Source organism: Acomys minous (genome assembly GCF_964271855.1).
Source record: "Acomys minous genome assembly, chromosome: 9".
NCBI classification, from domain to species: Eukaryota; Metazoa; Chordata; class Mammalia; order Rodentia; family Muridae; genus Acomys; species Acomys minous.
In genome coordinates, this window is record NC_140490.1 from 21,578,266 (window position 1) to 21,597,679 (window position 19,414).

General features: G+C 40.1%; 1 protein-coding gene across 20 annotated transcripts in view; it reads right to left on the minus strand.

Annotated features, from left to right (window-relative positions):
* Window positions 1-19,414, minus strand: part of ERC2 (ELKS/RAB6-interacting/CAST family member 2) — an 869,527-nt gene that overhangs the window by 564,437 nt on the left and 285,676 nt on the right. For all 20 annotated transcript variants that reach the window (XR_014781666.1, XR_014781667.1, XR_014781668.1 and 17 more), the window contains one exon: window positions 7,222-7,389. Coding sequence is in view for 14 of the 20 variants with exons in the window: in XM_084794830.1 (XP_084650956.1) it covers window positions 7,222-7,389 (168 nt within the window). In the remaining 6 variants the exon portion in view is untranslated. The remainder of the gene's footprint in view (window positions 1-7,221; window positions 7,390-19,414) is intronic.

Here is a 19,414-nt window from a genome sequence, read left to right on the forward strand (position 1 = left end):
GACATGGTGGGTTCTAATAAGATTTTATAAAATCAAGCAAAGGGCCAGATCTGGATCCCAAGTCAATACCTGTTCTAGGCAACGGTTAGAGGGCAGAAATGTCTAATAGCGTAGCATTAGCCACATGACGCTACTAAATGTGAAAAGCACTGTTATTCTGACTATAGCACTGCATTTTAGACTTTGCTAAGTAAATGTATATGGCCTCGTGTGGCAGATGGCTCAGCACTGAATAGCAGAGTTCTAGACACTCTGTACTGCTGCCCTTTCAAATGAGATCTAAGTCATCTTCCAATTTATGCTATACATCCATGTGATTAAAAACATTCCCATGAAATTTTCACTGAGGGCATAGACCTAATCAACAACTCATCTAATTTCTAAGGCAAATGTACACATCCTTACCCATTGCCAAATCTATATATATAAAGACATGGTGCAAAGATCCCACACATATCAATTACATGACCTTCTCACAAAGTAGCCCACAAAGCAAAACTCATAAATCTGCCTAGTTCACCACCATCTTTGCTATATTGCCCATTGCTTTTGTCAGCTGTTCTATTTACAACTAATGCATGTTTTGCATCTACTCTAAGACAGAAAGGGGTAATCCAACCAGAAGAAGCAAGAAAAGAGGATAATAATGTGTTTACTTGGTATGGGGTGTTGGGTTGTTTTTGTTGTTCCTCTAAGTATGCTAAGTTTCTTCATTGGTAAATTACGAATTACTTTTACAAATGGCATCAAATAAGATATGGGCTAGTCTAATCATACTAAACATTTGTTCAAATGTAATAATTCCAGATCTAAGTCCTTATGATTCTCAAATCATCATCAACAACAACTAAAAGCTCTAAAGCCAGGCATGGTAGCACACATCTTTAATCCTAGCAATCTGGGGACAGAGACAAGCTGATCTCTGTGAGCTTGAGGCCAACTAGGTCTGCAAAGTAACTTCTAGGACAGCCATGGTTGTTACACAGAGAAACCCTGTCTTGACCTGACCTCAGGTCTCTTAGCCAATCCAAGGAAAGTTTCCGGGTCCACGCAGACATGGCAACAGGCTCCAAGGTCTACCTGAATTGAATGCCTGGCAGGGCATGCAGCACCTGCACACTGTGTCTCAGAAGGAACTAACACCAGCGTCTAAGTCTTCTTGACAAGAGGAGACATCACAATATGGAACACAGGTAAATCTGACCTCAGGTTACCCAGCTGGTCCGCAGAAAGTTCCCAGGTCTGCACGTAGGTCACTTGCCTCATCCACCTGAAGAGTTCCCTGATCCTCCACAGGTGAGGGGTCTCAACCTATAGTCACTCATCTATAAGCTGCTCTCAACAGCCAGTGCAGGACACCAGAAACTAACACCCAACACCAGAGACAGCAAGATAGCTAAAGGCCAGCATAAAAATACAAACAAAAAAAGCCAAAATAATATGGTGTGTCCAGAACCCAGTTATCCCAAAGCAATCAACCCTGGAAACTCAAATACAACTGAACCATAAGAAAATGGCCTTAAATCATTCGTAATGAAGATGATAACTACGGAAATGAATAAAATCTGTAAACAAATACAGGAAGATACAGCCAAACTTATTGAGGCTTTTAGAGAGGTGATGACAGAAGCCTATAGAGAGGAAATGAAGAAATCACTGGAAGAAGTACAGGAAAACACAAACAATTGGGTGAAGAAAATTATAAGACAGTTCAAGATCTAAAGATGAAAATGAAAACAATGGTAAAGACACAAATTGAGAAAATCCCAAAAAGAAAAAACTTTGAGGAAAAACAGGAACTACAGAGGTGAGTATGATCAACAGATACAAGAGATGGAGGAAAGAATATCAGGTGTAGAAGATACAATGGAAGAAATTGATGCAACCATCAAAGAAAATGTTAAATCTAAAAAATTCCAGACACAAAACATCCAAGAAATCAAGGACACCATCAAATGATGAAACCTAAGGATAATAGGAATTAAGAAAAGAGAAGATGCCCAGATCCAAGACCCAGAAAACATTTCCAACAAAATTATAAAAGACAATTTCCCCAATTTAAAGAAATAGATGCCTATAAACATACAAGAGGCCTACAGAACACCAAATAGAGTAGACAAGAAAAGAAAATCTTCCCAGCACATAACAATCAAAACACTAAATGTACAGAATAAAGAAAAAATATTAAAAGTGTAACAGGAAAATGGCCAAGTAACATATACCCGACTTTTCAGCTGACACTATAAAAACCAGAAAGGCCTAGGCAGGGGTCTTGCAATCCCTAAGAGATCATAGATGCCAGTCCAGACTACTATACCCAGCAAAACTTTCAATAGCCATAGATGGAGAAAACAAATTATTCATGACAGAAACAAATTTAAACAGTACCTAGCCCTAAAGAAGATACTAGAAGGAAAACTCCAACCCAAGGAGGCTAACTAAACTCAGGAAATAGATAGCTTCACTTTAGCAAAATAAAAATTAGATAAGCATACAAACACATACCATAATCAACATCAAAATAAAAAGACCTAAAAGTAACTGATCATTAATCTCGCTCAACATCAATGGTCTCAATTGTCCAAAAAAGAGACATAGACTAACAGAATGGAAGTGTAAATAGGATCTGACATTCTGCTGCATACAAGAAAGACAACTCAGCCAAGATAGACATTACCTGAGAGTAAAGGGCTGGAAAAGGTCTTCCAAGGAAATAGACACAAGAAGCAAGCTGGATTAGGCATTCTAATATCTAATAAAATAAACTTTCAACCAAAATTAATCAGAAGAGACGAGGAAGGACACTTCATACACATCAAAGGAAAACTCAACCAAGATGACATCACAATTCTAAACACCTATTCCCCAAATGAAAGGGAACCCACAATTGTAAAAGAAACATTAGTGAAGCTTAAAGCACACATCAATCCCCTCATATTAATAGTGGGAGACTTTAATACCCCCTTTTCACCAAAGAACAGGTCAATGAAACAGAAGCTAAACCAAAAAATAATGACGCTAACAGATGTCATGAATAAAAGATATCTACAGAAATTTTCACGCAAACACAAAAGACTTTACCTTCTTCTGAGCACCCCATGGAACCTTCTCCAAAATTGATGACATGCTAGGTCACAAAGCAAGCCTCAACAGATACAAGAAGATTGGGGTAATACCTTGTATCCTATCAGACCACCATGGAATAAAGCTGGACCTCAAAAACAACAAAAATAACAAAAAGTCTACACATACATGGAAATTGACCAACTCAATAATAACTGGGTCAGAGAAGTAATAATGAAAGAAATAAGGAACATCCTAAAATTCAATGAAAATGAAAGTATAACATACCCAAATTTATTGGACACAAGGAAAGCAGCTAAGAGAAAAGTTCATAGCACTAAGTGCCTTCATAAAGACATTGGAAACATCTTATGCAAAAACTTAATGGCACATCTGGAAGCCCCAGGAAAAAAAGAAGCAGACACACCCAAGAGGACTATACAGCTGGAAATAATCAAACTCAGAGATGATGAATAAATTAGAGACAACTAAAACAATTCAAAGAATAAACAAAACCAAGAGCTGATTCTTTGAGAAAATCAACAAGATAGACAATCTCATAGTCAAATGAAATAAAAGTCAGAGAGATACTATTCAAGTCAACAAAATCAGAGATGAAAAGGAGGACATAACAACAGATACTAAAGAAATCCAAAGAATCATTAGGTCTTACTTCAAAGGTCTATATGCCACAAAATTTGAAAAATCTAAATGAAATGGTAAATTTTCTTGATAGATTCCACTTACCAAAATTGAATCAAAATATCAGGGAAACAAATTAAATAGTCCTATATCTCCTACAGAAATAGAAGGAGTCATCAAAAGTCTCCCAACCAAAATAAGCCCAGGGGCAGATGGTTTCAGCACAGAATTCTACAAGACTTTCAAAGAAGAGCTAATACCAGTACTCTTCAACCCATTCCACAAAATAAAAACGGAGGAACATTACCAAATTCATTCTATGAGGCCACAGTCACTTTGATACTTGAACCACACAAAGACCCAACAAAGAAAGAAAATTTCAGACCAATTTGTCTTATGAACATGGATGCAAAAATATGCAATAAAGTAACCCACAAACTAAATCCAAGAACAAAGCAAAGATATCATTCATCAAAAACAAGTAGGCTTCATCCAAGACATGCAGGGATGGTTCAATATACGGAACTGCATCAATGTAATCCACCATATTTTTTTAAAAAATTGAAAGAAAAAACCCACATGATCATTCTCTTAGATGCTGAAAAAGCAGTTTGACAAAATACAACACCCACTCATATTTAAAGTCTTGGAGAGATCATAGATACAAGGAACATACCTAAACATGATAAAGGCTATATAAAGCAAGCCTATAGCTAACATCAAATTAAATGGAGAGAAACGCAAAGAAATTCCGTTAAAATCCGAGACTAGACAAGGCTGCCTACTCTCTCTATATATCTCTTCAATACAGTACTTGAAGTTCTAGCTAGAGCAATAAGACAACAAAAGGAGATCAAGGGGATACACTTAGGAAAGGAGGAAGTCAAAGTATCCCTATTTACAGATGATATGATAGTATACATAAGTGACACCCAAAATTCCACCAAAGAACTCCTACAGCTGATAAACACCTTCAGCAAAGTGTCCAGATACAAGATTAATTTTCAAAAAAATCAGTAGCCCTCCTGTATATAAATGACAAATGGGCTGAGAAAGAAATTAGGGAAACTAAACCCTTACAATAGCCACAAATAATATAAAATATCTTGGTGTAACTCTAACGAAGCAAGTAAAAGACCTGTATTTTTAAAAAAACTTCAAATCACTGAAGAAGTAAATTGAAGAAGATACTAGAAGATAGAAAGACTTCTTATCAATATAGTAAAAATGGCCATTCTACCAAAAGCAATCTACAGATTCAAATGCAATCCCTATCAAAATACCTACACAATTCTTTACAGATCCTGAAAGATCAATTCCCAATGTCATATGGAAAAACAAATAACCCAGAATAACCTAAGCAATCCTGTACAATAAAAGACTTCCAGAGGAATCTCCATCCCTGATCTCAAGCTGTACTATAGAGAAAAATTAATATAAAGATCATGGTACTTGCATAGAAGTAGGCTGGTTGATCAATGGAATCAAATCAAAGAACCAGAAATAAATGCACTCACCTATGGACACTTGATATTTGACAAGGGAGCCAAACCATACAGTGGAAAAAAGATAGAATCTTCAACAAATGTTGCTGGTCTAACTGGATGTCTACATGTAGACAACGCATACAGATCTATATTTATCACCCTGCACCAAATTCAAGTCCAGGTAGATTAACAACCTCAACATAAAACCAGACACACTACATCAGTTAGAAGAAATAGTAGAGAAGAGCTCTACTCACCAACAGCTAGGCTCTAAGATCAACCATTAATAAATGGGACCTTATGAAACTCAAAGCCTCTGTAAGGCAAAGGACACTGTCAACAGAAAAAAAAAAAAGACAGCCTACAGACTGGGATAAGATCTTCACCAGCTCTACATCCAACAAAGGTTTAATATACAAAACATATAAAGAACTCAAGAAATTAAACACCGACAAAATAAATTATACAACTAAAAATGGGGCACAGAGCTAAACAGAGAATTCTCAACAGAGGAACAACAAATGGTAGAGAAACTCCTAAAGAAATGCTCAACATCCTTAGCCATCAGGGAAATACAAATGAAAATGACTCTGAGATTCCATCTTACACCTACCTGAATGGCTAAGATCAAAAAATTCAAGTGAGAGCACATGCTGGAGAGGATGTAGAGAAAGGGGAACACTCCTCCATTGCTGATTGGAGTGCAAACTTGTACAAACACTTTGGAAACCAATCTGGTGATTTCTCGAAAATTGGAAATAGTGCTACTGCAAGACCTAGCTATACCACTCCCGGGCATATACCTGGAAGACGCTCCACCATATAATGAGGACATTTGTTCAACTATATTCATAGCAGCCTTCTTTGTAATAGCCAGAATCTGGAAACAACCTAGATGGTCCTCAACTGAAGAATGGATAAAGAAACAGTGGTACACTTACACAATGAAATACTACTCAGCTATTAAAACCAAGGAAATCTTAAAATTTGCAGGCAAATGGACAGAACTAGAAAAGATCTTCTTGAGTGAGGTAACCCAAGCCCAGAAATACACATGATATATACTAGCTTATAAGTGGATATTAGCGCAAAGTAGATGTCCTCTGAGAGACTCCATCCAGTAGGTGATCGGGATCGGGACAGATGCTTGGACTCGCCGCTGGACTCTGGGTGGAACACTGAGTGGTATGGAAGAACTGGGGGATGGAAGGACCTAGAGGGTTCAGGAACACCAGAAGGAGACCATCAGGGCTGGCAGATCTGGACCCAGGGGGCCTGCACAAACTGTGGCACCAACGAAGGACAATGCATACAGAACCTAGATCCCCCTGTTCAGATCTAGCCAATGGACAGCTCATTCTCCACGGTTGTGGAGAGAGCAGAGACTGCCTCTGACATGAACTCTGGTGCCCCTGATCTGATCAATTCCCTTTGGTGGGGAAGCCCAATGGGCAGACAGGAAGGGGAAACAGGCTATCTGGATGAGACCTGATAGTCTGTGGTCATATGGTGGAGGAGAAGGTCACCTTCTGTCAGAGGTCTAGGGGAGGAGAAAAGGGCAGAAGAGGGAGAGAAGGTGGGAACATGAAGATTTAAGCAAGGAGATAACAATCGGGATGTAATCTGAATAAATTATAATACATGTAAAATTTTTAAAAGAAAAATTGCATCAACAATGGAAAAAATAAAATAGAAAAATTCTAAATGTGAAACAAACTCCTAAAACGTGTAACATGACACAAATCAACAGGAGATAATGACTTCAGTCTTCATCTTTATTTAACCCACTTCCATGTGAGACTGTCTTCTCTTGTTTGGTCTGTGGTATTGCTGCAACCTCAATGGGAGGGTCACAAATCTATGATACACACAACAGGTCTCACCTTCCAAAAAGAATCCAGAAATCTGTGAATTCCAAAACACATCTGGCCCCAACAGTTCTGGGACTAGGTTCTCTCCAGAATGCCTCAGAATGAACATGTACATGGCTAAGGGTCTCTGCTCTCCAGAGGCCCAGGCAGCACCTTACCTCTGTCTGAAGGATGGCAGCCCTCTGTTCTTTGGCAGTAAGCGACTCTTTAAGCACTTCAATGTGTTGCTTGCAATCAGAATTTTGATTGCTAAGGGTTTCAAGCTTTGTTTGTAAGGCAAGAAGTTCTGACTCCTTCTTGGAAAGTTCCTGCTTCAGCTGATCAATCTGCAAAACAAGACAATCACAACATCTTAGAAAATCCTGTTCGAACAGTTTATACTTGACAACTGCTCGTTTCTCTCTGTTTTCAATAGCCAGCAATTCTAAATCCAGCAGGAAATGCCATGAATCTGCCTAAAGAGATAGCGCCGGTCTGGAAGAAGCTCTATAGGGACAAGTGTGTAAGCAGATGCCTTCCACCTCACTGAGACCATAGGTCTGCAATGACATGAAAGGTTCCTGCCAAAAACCTACTTGTCTCTGAAACCCCGAAGTCTACTGTCATTATGCAGACTTCAGTAGGAGGGGGGCAACTTAACCCGAGATACAAGTTCCCAGTGGGGACAGTAATTCAAGGGTATAATTTAAAGACAATCCTCAAAAGAAAAATAATTTAAGATATTAAGGCCCTTATTTTATTTCTATTAAACATAAAGACAAAAGAAATTGTGTGTGTGTGTGTGTGTGTGTGTGTGTGTGTGTGTGTGTGTTATAAGAAAAAGCAATGTAAGAAACAGTCATCATTCAGTAACCAAAAATAAAAATAATTAAAATCAATATAATTCCCTCTCAAATCTATCTCCTTCTAGCCCTCTTTGGAACTGTCGCCAAAGTTTGAGATTGTTTTTTAGTTTTATCGTTAACATTTTAATCCATGCAGAATATTTATTACTTTCTCATATATCAAAATTTTGTGTTGTATATCCCTTAAGTGTTTAGGTCCTAAAGATTAAATCATGTCCATGTAAGCCCACGTACACAGAACTTAATCATTTTTTACTGAAGAAAAGTATTCCACTGCAAGAGGTCACCTCAATTTATTCACCAACTCTGCTGTTGACCTGGTGTTGTCCTAGGTTTTTAGTCTTTACAACAGTGCTACTCTGAAAACACACAAAACCCGATCACACACCCGTCATCCTCCAGCGTCTCCATCCAGGTGAGAAGCTGCTGCACCACGCAGCATGTACCATCGTAGTCGCTGTTCTATGCTGCGAAGAAGCACCATGACCATGGCTCTCTTACAAAGCACAGCATTTTGTAAGCAAGTGCTTACTGTTCCACAGTCCCATTATCACCATGGCAGGGACCATGGTGGCACAAAGGGAGACATGGTACCAGATAAGGAGCTGAGAGTTCTATATTCAGATCTTTAGCATGAGGAGAGTGAAGCTGGGCCTGGCTTAGGCTTTGGAAACCTCGAAGCCAACACCCAGTGACACACTTTCTCCAACAAAGCAACACCTACTCCAACAGGGCCATACCTCCTAATCCTATCTGGGCCATTCTTATTGAAACCCCACATTCTAATCCTTGGACCCCACATGCTTATAGCCATAATATAATAAATAGAGTACTATAATGTATATCATAATGTAAAACGCATTAGGTCCAACTTCAAAAAAAAAATACACCATAGGGTATCATAGTCTCAGTTCTGTTTAAAAGTCAGTTCAAAGTCTTCCTGAGACTGTGCAAGCTCTTAACCGTACGCACCCCTAACCCACTAGGAAAATCAAATGAAAAAGCATACCACATACTTCCAACATTCCAAGAATACACATTACTTTTCCAAAAGGGAGGAAAGGGAGCACGGCAAAGACATGATGAACTACAACAAGAACAAAACCAGCGGGCCAAATCTTTGTAGCTGCATGTCAAATGCCAAAGTGCTCCTCAGATCTCCAGATCCTTTGAGCTTTGCTGACTGCAGCACATTTTCTTGGGCTTGTTACACATCCTGTTAGCAGCTCTCTTTGTCAAGTATCCCACCACTCTGGCATCTCTAGTACAATCCAGGCTTCACCTTCATAGCTTCACACAATATCCTCTTTAAGCCTCCATGCACAGACGCCCCTGAAACATGCCTGACCTCAGTGGCTTTCCTTAGCTTCAGAGGGAGATTCCACAACCCTTTTCTTGTATTCCTCACTCTAAAGACAGACCATGTGGCTGAAGCTGCCATGTTCTGTTGCTGGGGCTGGAATATGGACCCCCTCATTCAATTACATGTGCATTCATTTTCTGTTCTTGATAGTTTCCTTCACTACTTAAGATTTTCTTTAATTCCTTTTTTTTATAAGATGAAAGCTTAACTAAGTGGGTTACCACTCAAGTCACCACCCTTTATTCCTCTTAATATCAGAGTTTTGTTTAAACTTTTTATCTCATTGACCACTGGACTTAGCTCCATTTCATTTTCTGGTGCTCCTTTTTCTCCTCAAACTGTACGTTTTGCATTTTTCCTTCCTCAGATTGTTCCTTTTCATTATAGGTCTGCAAACGAGTGGCCACTAACAATCACGCAACAGAATCAATACCAGGCTGTCTCGAAATCTCCTCTGCCAACACCACTAATCCAAACTCTTCAATTTAGCCTCACGCAGATGTTGCTTGACAAAAATAGAAAGCAGCTCCATACTTCCCACAGAATATCACAATAACATTCTCTTGGCCACTTACTAATAGTCTTCCCATCTGAAACTTCTTTAATTCGGACCCCACAGTTCAAATTGCCCCCAACACTGCCTTCCATGCTCTTATGTTGGTGCCCCATTGTTCCCTACTTAAAGCACCCAACCACTATCTAGTACAAAGCCCCAAAGTCTTCCCTATTCCTCCAACAAACAGCATGGCCAGGCCTGTCACAATAGTCCACTCATGATGCCAATGTCTGTCTTAGCCACTATTCTATTGCTATGAAGAGATGCCATGACTAAGGAAACTCTTCCCAAAGAAAGTATTTAACTGGGTCTTGCTTAACACTTCAGAGGTTTAGTCTATTGCCATCATAACAGGAAACATGTCAGCACATAGGCAGACATGGTGTTGCATAAGGAGCTAAAAGTTTTAAATCTGGATGTGTAGGAAGCAAGGAGAGAGTGACACTAGACCTGGCTTGGGCTTTTGTAACCTCAAAACCTGCCCCCAGTGATACACTTTCTCCAACAAGGCCACATCTAATTCTTCTCAAGTCCTACCACTTGCTGATGACTAAGTATTTAAATACAGCTGGGTGTGGTGACACACGTCTTTAATCCTAGTATTCAGGGAGGCAGAGGCAGGAAGATCTCTGTGAGTTTGAGGCCAGCTTGGTCTACAAAGCAAGTCCAGGACAGTCGAGGGTACACAGAGGAAAAACTGTCTTGAAAACAACAACAACAACAAACTACTGTTTGTTCAAACATATGGGTCTACGGGACCATTCTCACTCAAACTACTACAACATCTTAATCAAATTTTACCAGATGAGACCAAAATAGTTTCCAAAGCAGTTATATTGATTTGCATGACCACAGTAGCATGTAAATATGTCATTATCCTAGTTTCCCAGTATTTTATGTCACCAGATCACTATGTTTTTGTCCACTGATGTGAGTCATGGTACCTTCAGAGATGATTCCTTCCCCTCTCTTCTTTACAACTGTCACTCTTCCAAACCAGATGTTGGGTCTGTTTTCTAACTCTTGAACTTGTATTGAACAGTGATTCTGAATGTGGCAAAATACCAGTACCTCTGTTCTTGCCCTAACCCAGAATACAACTGGCAGCTTCTGTCCCCATGCTCAAAGCTAGATTGTGGCAATCCCAACTGCCCCCTGCTGGAATCCAGCCAATGTCATACAAAGCCAACATCCATGTGACAACTCCACTATATGGAAGTCCACACAAGCCACATGAAAAGGCCATTCAGGAAGAAGGGCCTGTCTTGTTCTAGGTCTCGAAGAAATTTTTCAACATCTCATAATTTAGTTTGACATATGATTTTTCACATGTAGAAAAATAATGTTATTTACTAACAAATGTAATAATTAGATATTTGAAGATGCACTTTTACGTATGAGAAAGTTCTCTTTAATTCAATCATTTCAAGAGTTTCTTTAAATCACTAAAGAATGCTTAATATTGTTCCAACATTCTGCCCCCATGCCATGCTTTTCTCCCTTTGATATGCTCTTGTAATGAGTAACATCAATGGAATTTCAACATTACCCGTTTCTTGTATTTCTAGGAAAACTTCATTTAGTCATGACATACAATGTTTGTCAATGTTAATGGATTCAGCTTTCAGATATTCTTTCATGATTTCATCTATTTTGGGGCAAGAATGTTCTGTCATGCTTCCATCTCCGCTGCTGTTCTTGGGATATGATATTTGCTTATTTATGGGAGCTTGTTTTAATGTGCTCTGAGAACTTTTGTGAAAGACTGAATTTTTTAACTTTGATGTTCATTAGGAAACATGAACGTCTTGCTCTAGCCCTCTGTGCCCTTCCCTTACAGGGACCCTCACAAAGCCTAGGGATCAGCTGGCAGCCAGTAAGTCCCAGTAATCCTCATGTCCCCACTCAATGGTACTGGGTTACACACAGAGACACAACCAGCCTTCTACATGGATGTGTGTGCACACACAGCGAGCACTCTTGCTCACTGAGGCATCTCTTCAAACTTTCCATGGCTCTTTAGTCCTGTATTGTTCATACTGCTTTGTAAACAGCAATCTCCACAGCCTTTTATTCTGTCTGGCAAGATTAAGTGGACTATTTATTACAGCCACATGATTTTAGTTCAGTGTGCCACCTGGGATTTCTCTCCACATTATCTTTCCTCTCTTGGCTTTTCTTTCTGCCTTGTTTGGAATCACTTTTCTTCCTCATTTTCCCCCAATAATTTAAAAGTTTATACAAATATTTTCATTGTTTTACTTAACTTATTTAAACCTTTAGGCAGCTGCTCTAGAAATTATAAAATTTATCTTTTATACGTATCTTCAATATTATGTTTAACTTCTTCCTGAATAACATGAGGCTCTTGAGCTCAGATCCAATTACCAGCCGCTTAGCCATGTGGTGGTGGCATGGGCCTTTAATCTCAGCATTTAGGAGGCAGAGGCAGACGCAGGAGGATCTCTGTGTGTTCAAGGCCAGCCTGGCCTACAAAGGGAGTTCCAAAACATCCAGGACTACATAGTGAGACCCTGTCTCAACAAACAAACAAACAAATAAAAAGAGCCCAATTGCCAGTCTCTTGACAAGTATTATTATGTCATTATAGTTTTGTTGTGCTTTGATTTTAATGACATTACATTTTTTAAAAAAAGATTTTATTTGTGTGTGTGTGTGTGCGCGCGCGCGTGCATGTGCTAGCATATATGTATGTGGGTACCGATAGAAGCCAGAAAAAGGAGTCAAATCACCTGATTCTGAGTTAAAGGTACATGTGAATCACCTGATATGAGTGCTGGGAACCAAACCCTGCTTACCTGCAAGGGTATGAAGTGACCCCCCAGCCACTGATCCATCTCTCTAGCCCTGAGCACTATCACCTTTGTACAGTCTACATTTGTTCAAATTTACTCATAAACGTACCACTACCTTTTCTTGTTTCTCATTCTGACTTTGTTTTGTGGTTGAGGCATGTTCTGAGGGAACCCAGTCCAGCACAACACAGGCCTCAAACTTGTGACTCTTCTGCCTGCTGGGACTGCAGACATACAACACCACACAGAACGTTTGACCCATCCCTGGATGAGTCAACACATAAGGAACACATAAGTACATACTTACACATCAAACATGGTGTTACTATTCAAAATACATAAGGAAGTAAAAAAAAGCCAAAACTTCAAAATGGCATAAACCTAAGAAGATACTGCTCAAAGAAAGACACAAGAAATGGCCAGAGTGTGTGAAAACTGTTCAACATCACAATTATCAGAAAGATGCAAAGAGGAAGGAGAATCCTTCCCGCTGCTGGTAGGAACTAAATCCATATGGTAAGTATGGACAACAATGCGAAATTCCTCAAAAAATTAAAAATATAATATTCATTTGGTCCCACAGCCTCACTGTGGGACACATAGCTAAATAAAATGGGTCAGTACATTGCAGGGACATTTTTATTTCCAAAGTACATGAAAGCACCAATCATAATGGCCAAGAAAGAGAAATACTTTGAGTGTACTGGAAATAATGAATAAAGAACGTGTAGTGCAAATACAGAATGGAATACAGTCAGCCAGAAAAAGAGAAAGAATCCTTGTCAGGCAAAGAAGGACAAATATCTCATGATCCCATCTGTATGTAAAATGTGAAAAGGTTGTGGCCATAGGGGATGGGCACACATTAGTGCTGACCCAGGGGAGAGAGAAAAGGAAAGGCAGGGAAAGGCTCACCCATGGACCAGAAGTTGGAGTTGGATATAAGGAATAAATTCTGATGTTCTATCTTTTAAAAACTACTCTTTACAGGCTGAAGCAGGAGAATCATAACTTTGAGGCCAGTCTAGGCTACAAAGCAAGAACCTATCTCAAAAAAGAAAACAAACTAAAATATTCAGGGGAAAACCCATTTTAAAAAAAAAACTTTTCTTGCTTTAGTAGGGTCTTATAAAAACAAGACAAACAAACAAACAAAACACCTTCAATTCTATTTTTTTTCTTGAGTAGTATTACTGAATGCTAAAAGTGATTTCCTAATTTAGAGATGTTTATTCTCCAGAGGCCACTATGCTTGCTCATAGGGTAAAGACACCTGTCACCAAGCATGGTGACTTTAGTTCAATCCCTGGATAGTGGTAGAAAAAGAGAACCAATTCTTGCAAGTTGTCGTCAAACCTCCACAGGAACACTGTAAACACACACACACACACACACACACACATACACACACACACACACACACACACACACACACACTTAGGGGGAAAGAATAACGTTTTTAAACATTTAAAGAGAGGTCTTGACTCTGGGCATAGTGCTCACCATCCAGCTGCCCCTGGCTGCCATAGGTTGACGAGAAGCAAGCTATCACTGCATACCGACTCCTCTCAAGGCCAGGGCTTCCCCCCACTTACCCACCACTTCTTGCACAACTCACCACTCACTTATTTGAAACACACACCGCTATGGTAGCATCATCACAAACTAACATCTGAGATTAAAGAGATCCTAGAAGCAGTCACCCTTGGTTTTCTATTTCTAGTCCTTAGTCCTATGTACCCTGAGATTCCCTTCCAGTCTCTGGGCATTGTCCTGTCCTGTATATGTCATAGAACACTTAAGCAATGACTGAATGGCTCCTTTCACACAGCTCACTGTGTACAAGAATCATTCTGTCGAAACATGGGTTGGCACTTCATTCATTTTTATCACATAACAGCATTCTACTGTGTGGCTATTGTACATTAGACTTATTCATTTAGTAGGCAGCAGACACTTAGATATATTTGTATCCTGGCTACTCTGTGTGGTTTTTGTTTTGGGGTTTGGGGGTGGTTCAAGACAGGGATTCCCTGTGTAGCCTTGGCTGTTCTGGACTTGCTTTGTAGACCAGGCTGGCTTCGAACTCACAGAGATCCTCCTGCTTCTGCCTCCCTGGGTGTTGGGATTAAGGCATATGCTACCACTCCCAGCTACTCCTGCTATTCTGAATAATGGCACTGAAAACATTAATGTACAGGATTCTATAGACACAATTTTCACTTCCTGAATGTACCTCAGGAACAAAATAGTTAAGCCACAGGCAACAAAATGCTTAGTATTTGGAGGAATTTGGTGGTGGGTGCTTTTGTTGTTGTTTAAGGCAGTATCACTCACAGCTCCACTTGTCCTCAGATTCACTATATTGAAGATGATCTTAAACTCCTGATCCTCCTGCTCCTGCCTCTGTCTCCCGCCATGGCCAGCTAAGGAAATTTTAAAGCCTGTGACATTGCTCATTCCTACCAGCAATGTACAAAAGCTCTGACTTCTTTCCTAAACCCACTAATACTTATAACCTGCCTTTTAAATTACAGTCATTCTCCTGAGTGTCATGTGGTACCTCACTGCAATTTGCATGCTTTGAATCACTAATGCTAAATACAGACATCTTTATTATGCTGGCATAGATTTCCTAGCCATTCACCAATCATTTTTGAACAAGTATTCTATTTCTCTCATTTAATTTCTTCTACTCTGTTTCCTAGTTTATTAAATCTCCCTTCCACTATGGCGGATCAAATGTTTAAACTCCTGACTATGCTATCCAATCCCTGCTTCATAATCTCCCATTTCTAGATACCTTATTTGGTTATCATGAATACTGCTTGGTATTTCTAGAGTTTCTTGATCATTCTTCATATTTAAATCATGCTATTTATTTAAAGGTATGGAGCATAATTATTTCATGGGCTATGACTTATAACGCCTAACTTATGAAGTCTATAACTCCTGTTCTTTCCCCTTTCTGTGATTTTTCTTGCAGCCTGCATGATTTAAAAGAAAGAAAGAACTTTGTCTGGAGATATTCTGAGACTACCAACAGTCATCTGACCATCCAGAACATTTGTTTCTGCCAGTCCCTGAGACACTCCCAAACCAGGACCCTTTCAGCCTATTTCCTACCTGAAAGTTCTGGATCAGCTCACATGGTGCCTCCGTGCATGATACAACCACCTCCCAGAGAGAAATCTTCTTCAATTTCTCTTTGCTCAAAACTTTAAAAAAGCCAGTTTTCCTGGAGTCCCTTAGAAGAAGTGGAGGTACATGGCGTAGGAGGGTTACTCTGGTTACTGTGGCTCTAAGAGGATAGCTGTCTGGGATTCCAGGCTTAGGTGGTACTGACATTCTTCATCTGAACTGGCCCAACCAGTCACCTTTCTCCAATGTCCTTGTGACTGTGGGAACCAAAGCTCAAGTCTGCCCATCTGACAAATGGCAACACAAATAAATAACATGTTCTCTGCCTATAACACATGCTCCACTATGGCTTAGTTTTGGCCTGTGAGATTACAGCTCATACATCTTAATGCTTTTAATATATTTTACTTAGAATTGTGCTGTTTTCAGCAACAATAAAAATGGCATAATCTATACCTAAGCCACTCACGCAGCAGCTGCCTATGAACAGAGTGGTGCCTCACCAGGAGTGAGATGTCTGTCTGCAAAAAGGTTCTGGAACAGCAAGGTAGATGTGGCAATTAGTTTTGATTGGCAGCTTGACACATTGTAGATTCACCTAGGAAGGGACTCTCAATGAGCAACTGTCTAGCCTAGGTTGTACAGTTGGCATGACTGTGAAGGATTTTCTTTTTTCTTTCTTTTTCTTTTCATGTATTTATTTGGGGTTTTGTTTGTTTGTTTGTTTGCTTTACATCTAGATCGTACCCCCTTCCTCCTCCCCCCTTATTCTCCCTCCCCTATTTCTCAGAAAAGGGGAGCCACCCCACTACCAACCCACCCCAGCACAACAAGTCGCATCAGGACTGAGTTCATCCTCTTCCCCTGTGGTCTGGCAAGGCAGCCCCACCAGGGGGAGTGATCAAAAACAGAGTCCATGTCAAAGACAGCCCCTGTTCCCCTTATTAGGGGACCCACAGGAAAACCAAGCTGCCTGTTGGTTACATCTGTGTAGGAACCTAGGTCCAGTCCATGCATGGTCCTTGGTTGGTGCTTCAGTCTCTACAAGCCCCTCTGGACCCTGGTTAGTTGGCTCTGTTGTACTTTTTGTGGAGCTCCTGTCCCCTTTAGGTCCTTCTATCCTCCACTCAACTTTTCCACAAGACTCTCTACCCTTGGCCCAAGAATTGGCTATAAGTCTCAGCATCTGTTTTGATCTACTGTTAGGCAGAGTCTCTCAGAGGACAGCTATGCTAGATCCTGCCTGCAAGCATAGCAGAGTATCATTAATATCATCAGGGATTGGCTGTCTCCCATGGCTTGGGTCTCAGGTTGGGCCAGGCTTGGTTGGATATTCCTTCAATCTCTGCTCTGTCTTTATCCCTGCACATCTTTCAGGGAGGGTAAGTTTGTGGTGGAAGCTTTGTGAAGCATTTTCTTAATCGGACTTATTGAAGTAGGAAAACTAGCAATGACAGAGTATGCTCTGCAACTGAGAGCCAAATAAGCCTTTCTCCACTTAGTTGACCTTTTTATAAGACTTTTCACACAGCAACCAGAAAAGCAACTATAGCAGAATGTACAGATGGAAAACCACTGGCAGGAAGTCTCATGACATCAGGGAACAAACACATTTCTTCTAGCTCACCAAATCGAAAGAGTTGATAGAGGGCTGAAGAGAAAATGGTCTTGAGAAAGATTCTGAAAGGCTCTAAGGAGAGTCCCAGTTACATAGTGATGGGACTGTGGGCCAAGGCAACACTGTTTGGGTGAGCTATGTACCAAGTGCACACACCTGAGTTTAGCAACTCTGAATTCACACTCACTTTTGTGTAGAAAAGAACTAAGAGTTCCCTCTTACCACAAAATATAAAAATTGACTCTTAGTAATACATACTAGCTAATGTTTATCAGTGTACAAGGAACATTTTTATGAGGTATAACACAAATTTTTATTTGTATTTCATCACAAAGCCATTTTCCAAGTCAGTTCAACAATAACAGTATTTCATCATCATTATTAATTGGGCTATAGTTCTTCAAGAACAATATTTAGACTTATTAGCCACTTTTCTGACCTAGGACTGAAAAGAACAGAATGCAAATAGAGAAAGCTGGTCAGAATTAGGATTACCTTAAATGATAATTTTTAAAAATTTAAGTTCTGGTGTGATCCATAGGATTGGGGCTCTAGCCCCCAATCCCAGACTGTTCGTCTGAAGTACAGCATGGAGTTGGCACACATATGAAACTCATCGCACTTAAATAAAGCTCCAGAGGTTGTCAGCTCAGCAAGCTGCTGAGGGGCTGGGGTATGGAGAAATGAATGTGAATAAAAGCACTCTCCCCGTGAATTCACACTCACAGAAGAGAGTGAACAGGAAGAAAGTATGTGGCAGGCTCCAGACACACCTACTTTCTTCCACAAAAATGGGCTGATGGTGATAAAGCTGCCTCAGTCTATAAATATTAAACAGGCAATTTCTTCTAAATAGCTTTCAGACTATCATTGCCATGAGGTAAATTTTAAATACATATTTATGCAGACAATAACTACAAAAGGCTTTCCTGAAGGGAATACATTTATAGGGCAAAAAAAATCACATATTTCCAAAAATATGTCTTTTGCTTCTTTTACAGCCATAAACTCAATAAAAATGGAAAGTGATGCAATCCAACATACATGAGGATTGAAGCCAGGGAAGGCTTCTCTGTGATGTACAAAAGAAAAGCCCACTGGAATTACATCACCTGCATCATATGAAGTCCATGTGGACATCAGGCACACTTCATTCTGTCTGAGAATTCTTCCCCCACTTATGACTGTGACACAACCAACACCCTAAAAATCCCACTCCGCCAAGGAAAACGGCTTTTCCCTGACTCCAGATACATCCCCTGGTGTCGAGAAAGTGACATGCTTACTATCATGTGGAGGGTTATGAGGTTTATAATCTGTCAGAGGTTTATAAAAAAAATCGTGTAACAGGTTCAGCATAGAAAGGGAAATCCATAACAGCACACAGGCAACGTCGACGAACACTGCAGACAGGGAACAGCTAGCACAGAGGTACTGAAGTCAGTAGATGAAAACTGTGTTAGCCTAGGAATGAAGCCTTCTACACAAAAAGCCTTATTTATATGTTTCCTTACACTTGCAGAGATTTGATGATGCACGTGAAAGTAACTAGTGCTTTCCATGGCCTCTTGGACTTGGGTTTTACGGTCCAAATCCTCTCTAGCTTTGGGTGAGAGTAGAAAGTTGAGTCTCCATCAAGGAAGGGCTGCATAGGACAGGAAGTCCTGAGGCCAATGTTTATGTGTCAAAGGGCTTTCTGGGTGCAGGGTTCCCACCTGGCCGTCGTGTCTGCTCCTTCTGCCTTCATACCAGTTCAAATTCTAAAACTCTGCTGTTCTGTTCTTACACCTCGTCTTCCACCTTCTCCATAATATGCTGTCCTGGTTTTGTTATAGTGCCGTGTTTATAAAAACATTTTTTCTGGGTGAGGGAGGAGCCAATTTTGGTTTTAAATGCTACTTAATTTGAACCACAGAGATTTTCAGGCGCCATCACCTACCCACCCCAGTTCTAACCTCTAGTCAATAGCAAACTAAGGGTATATGGACTTTTCCACTGCTAATTCAAACACG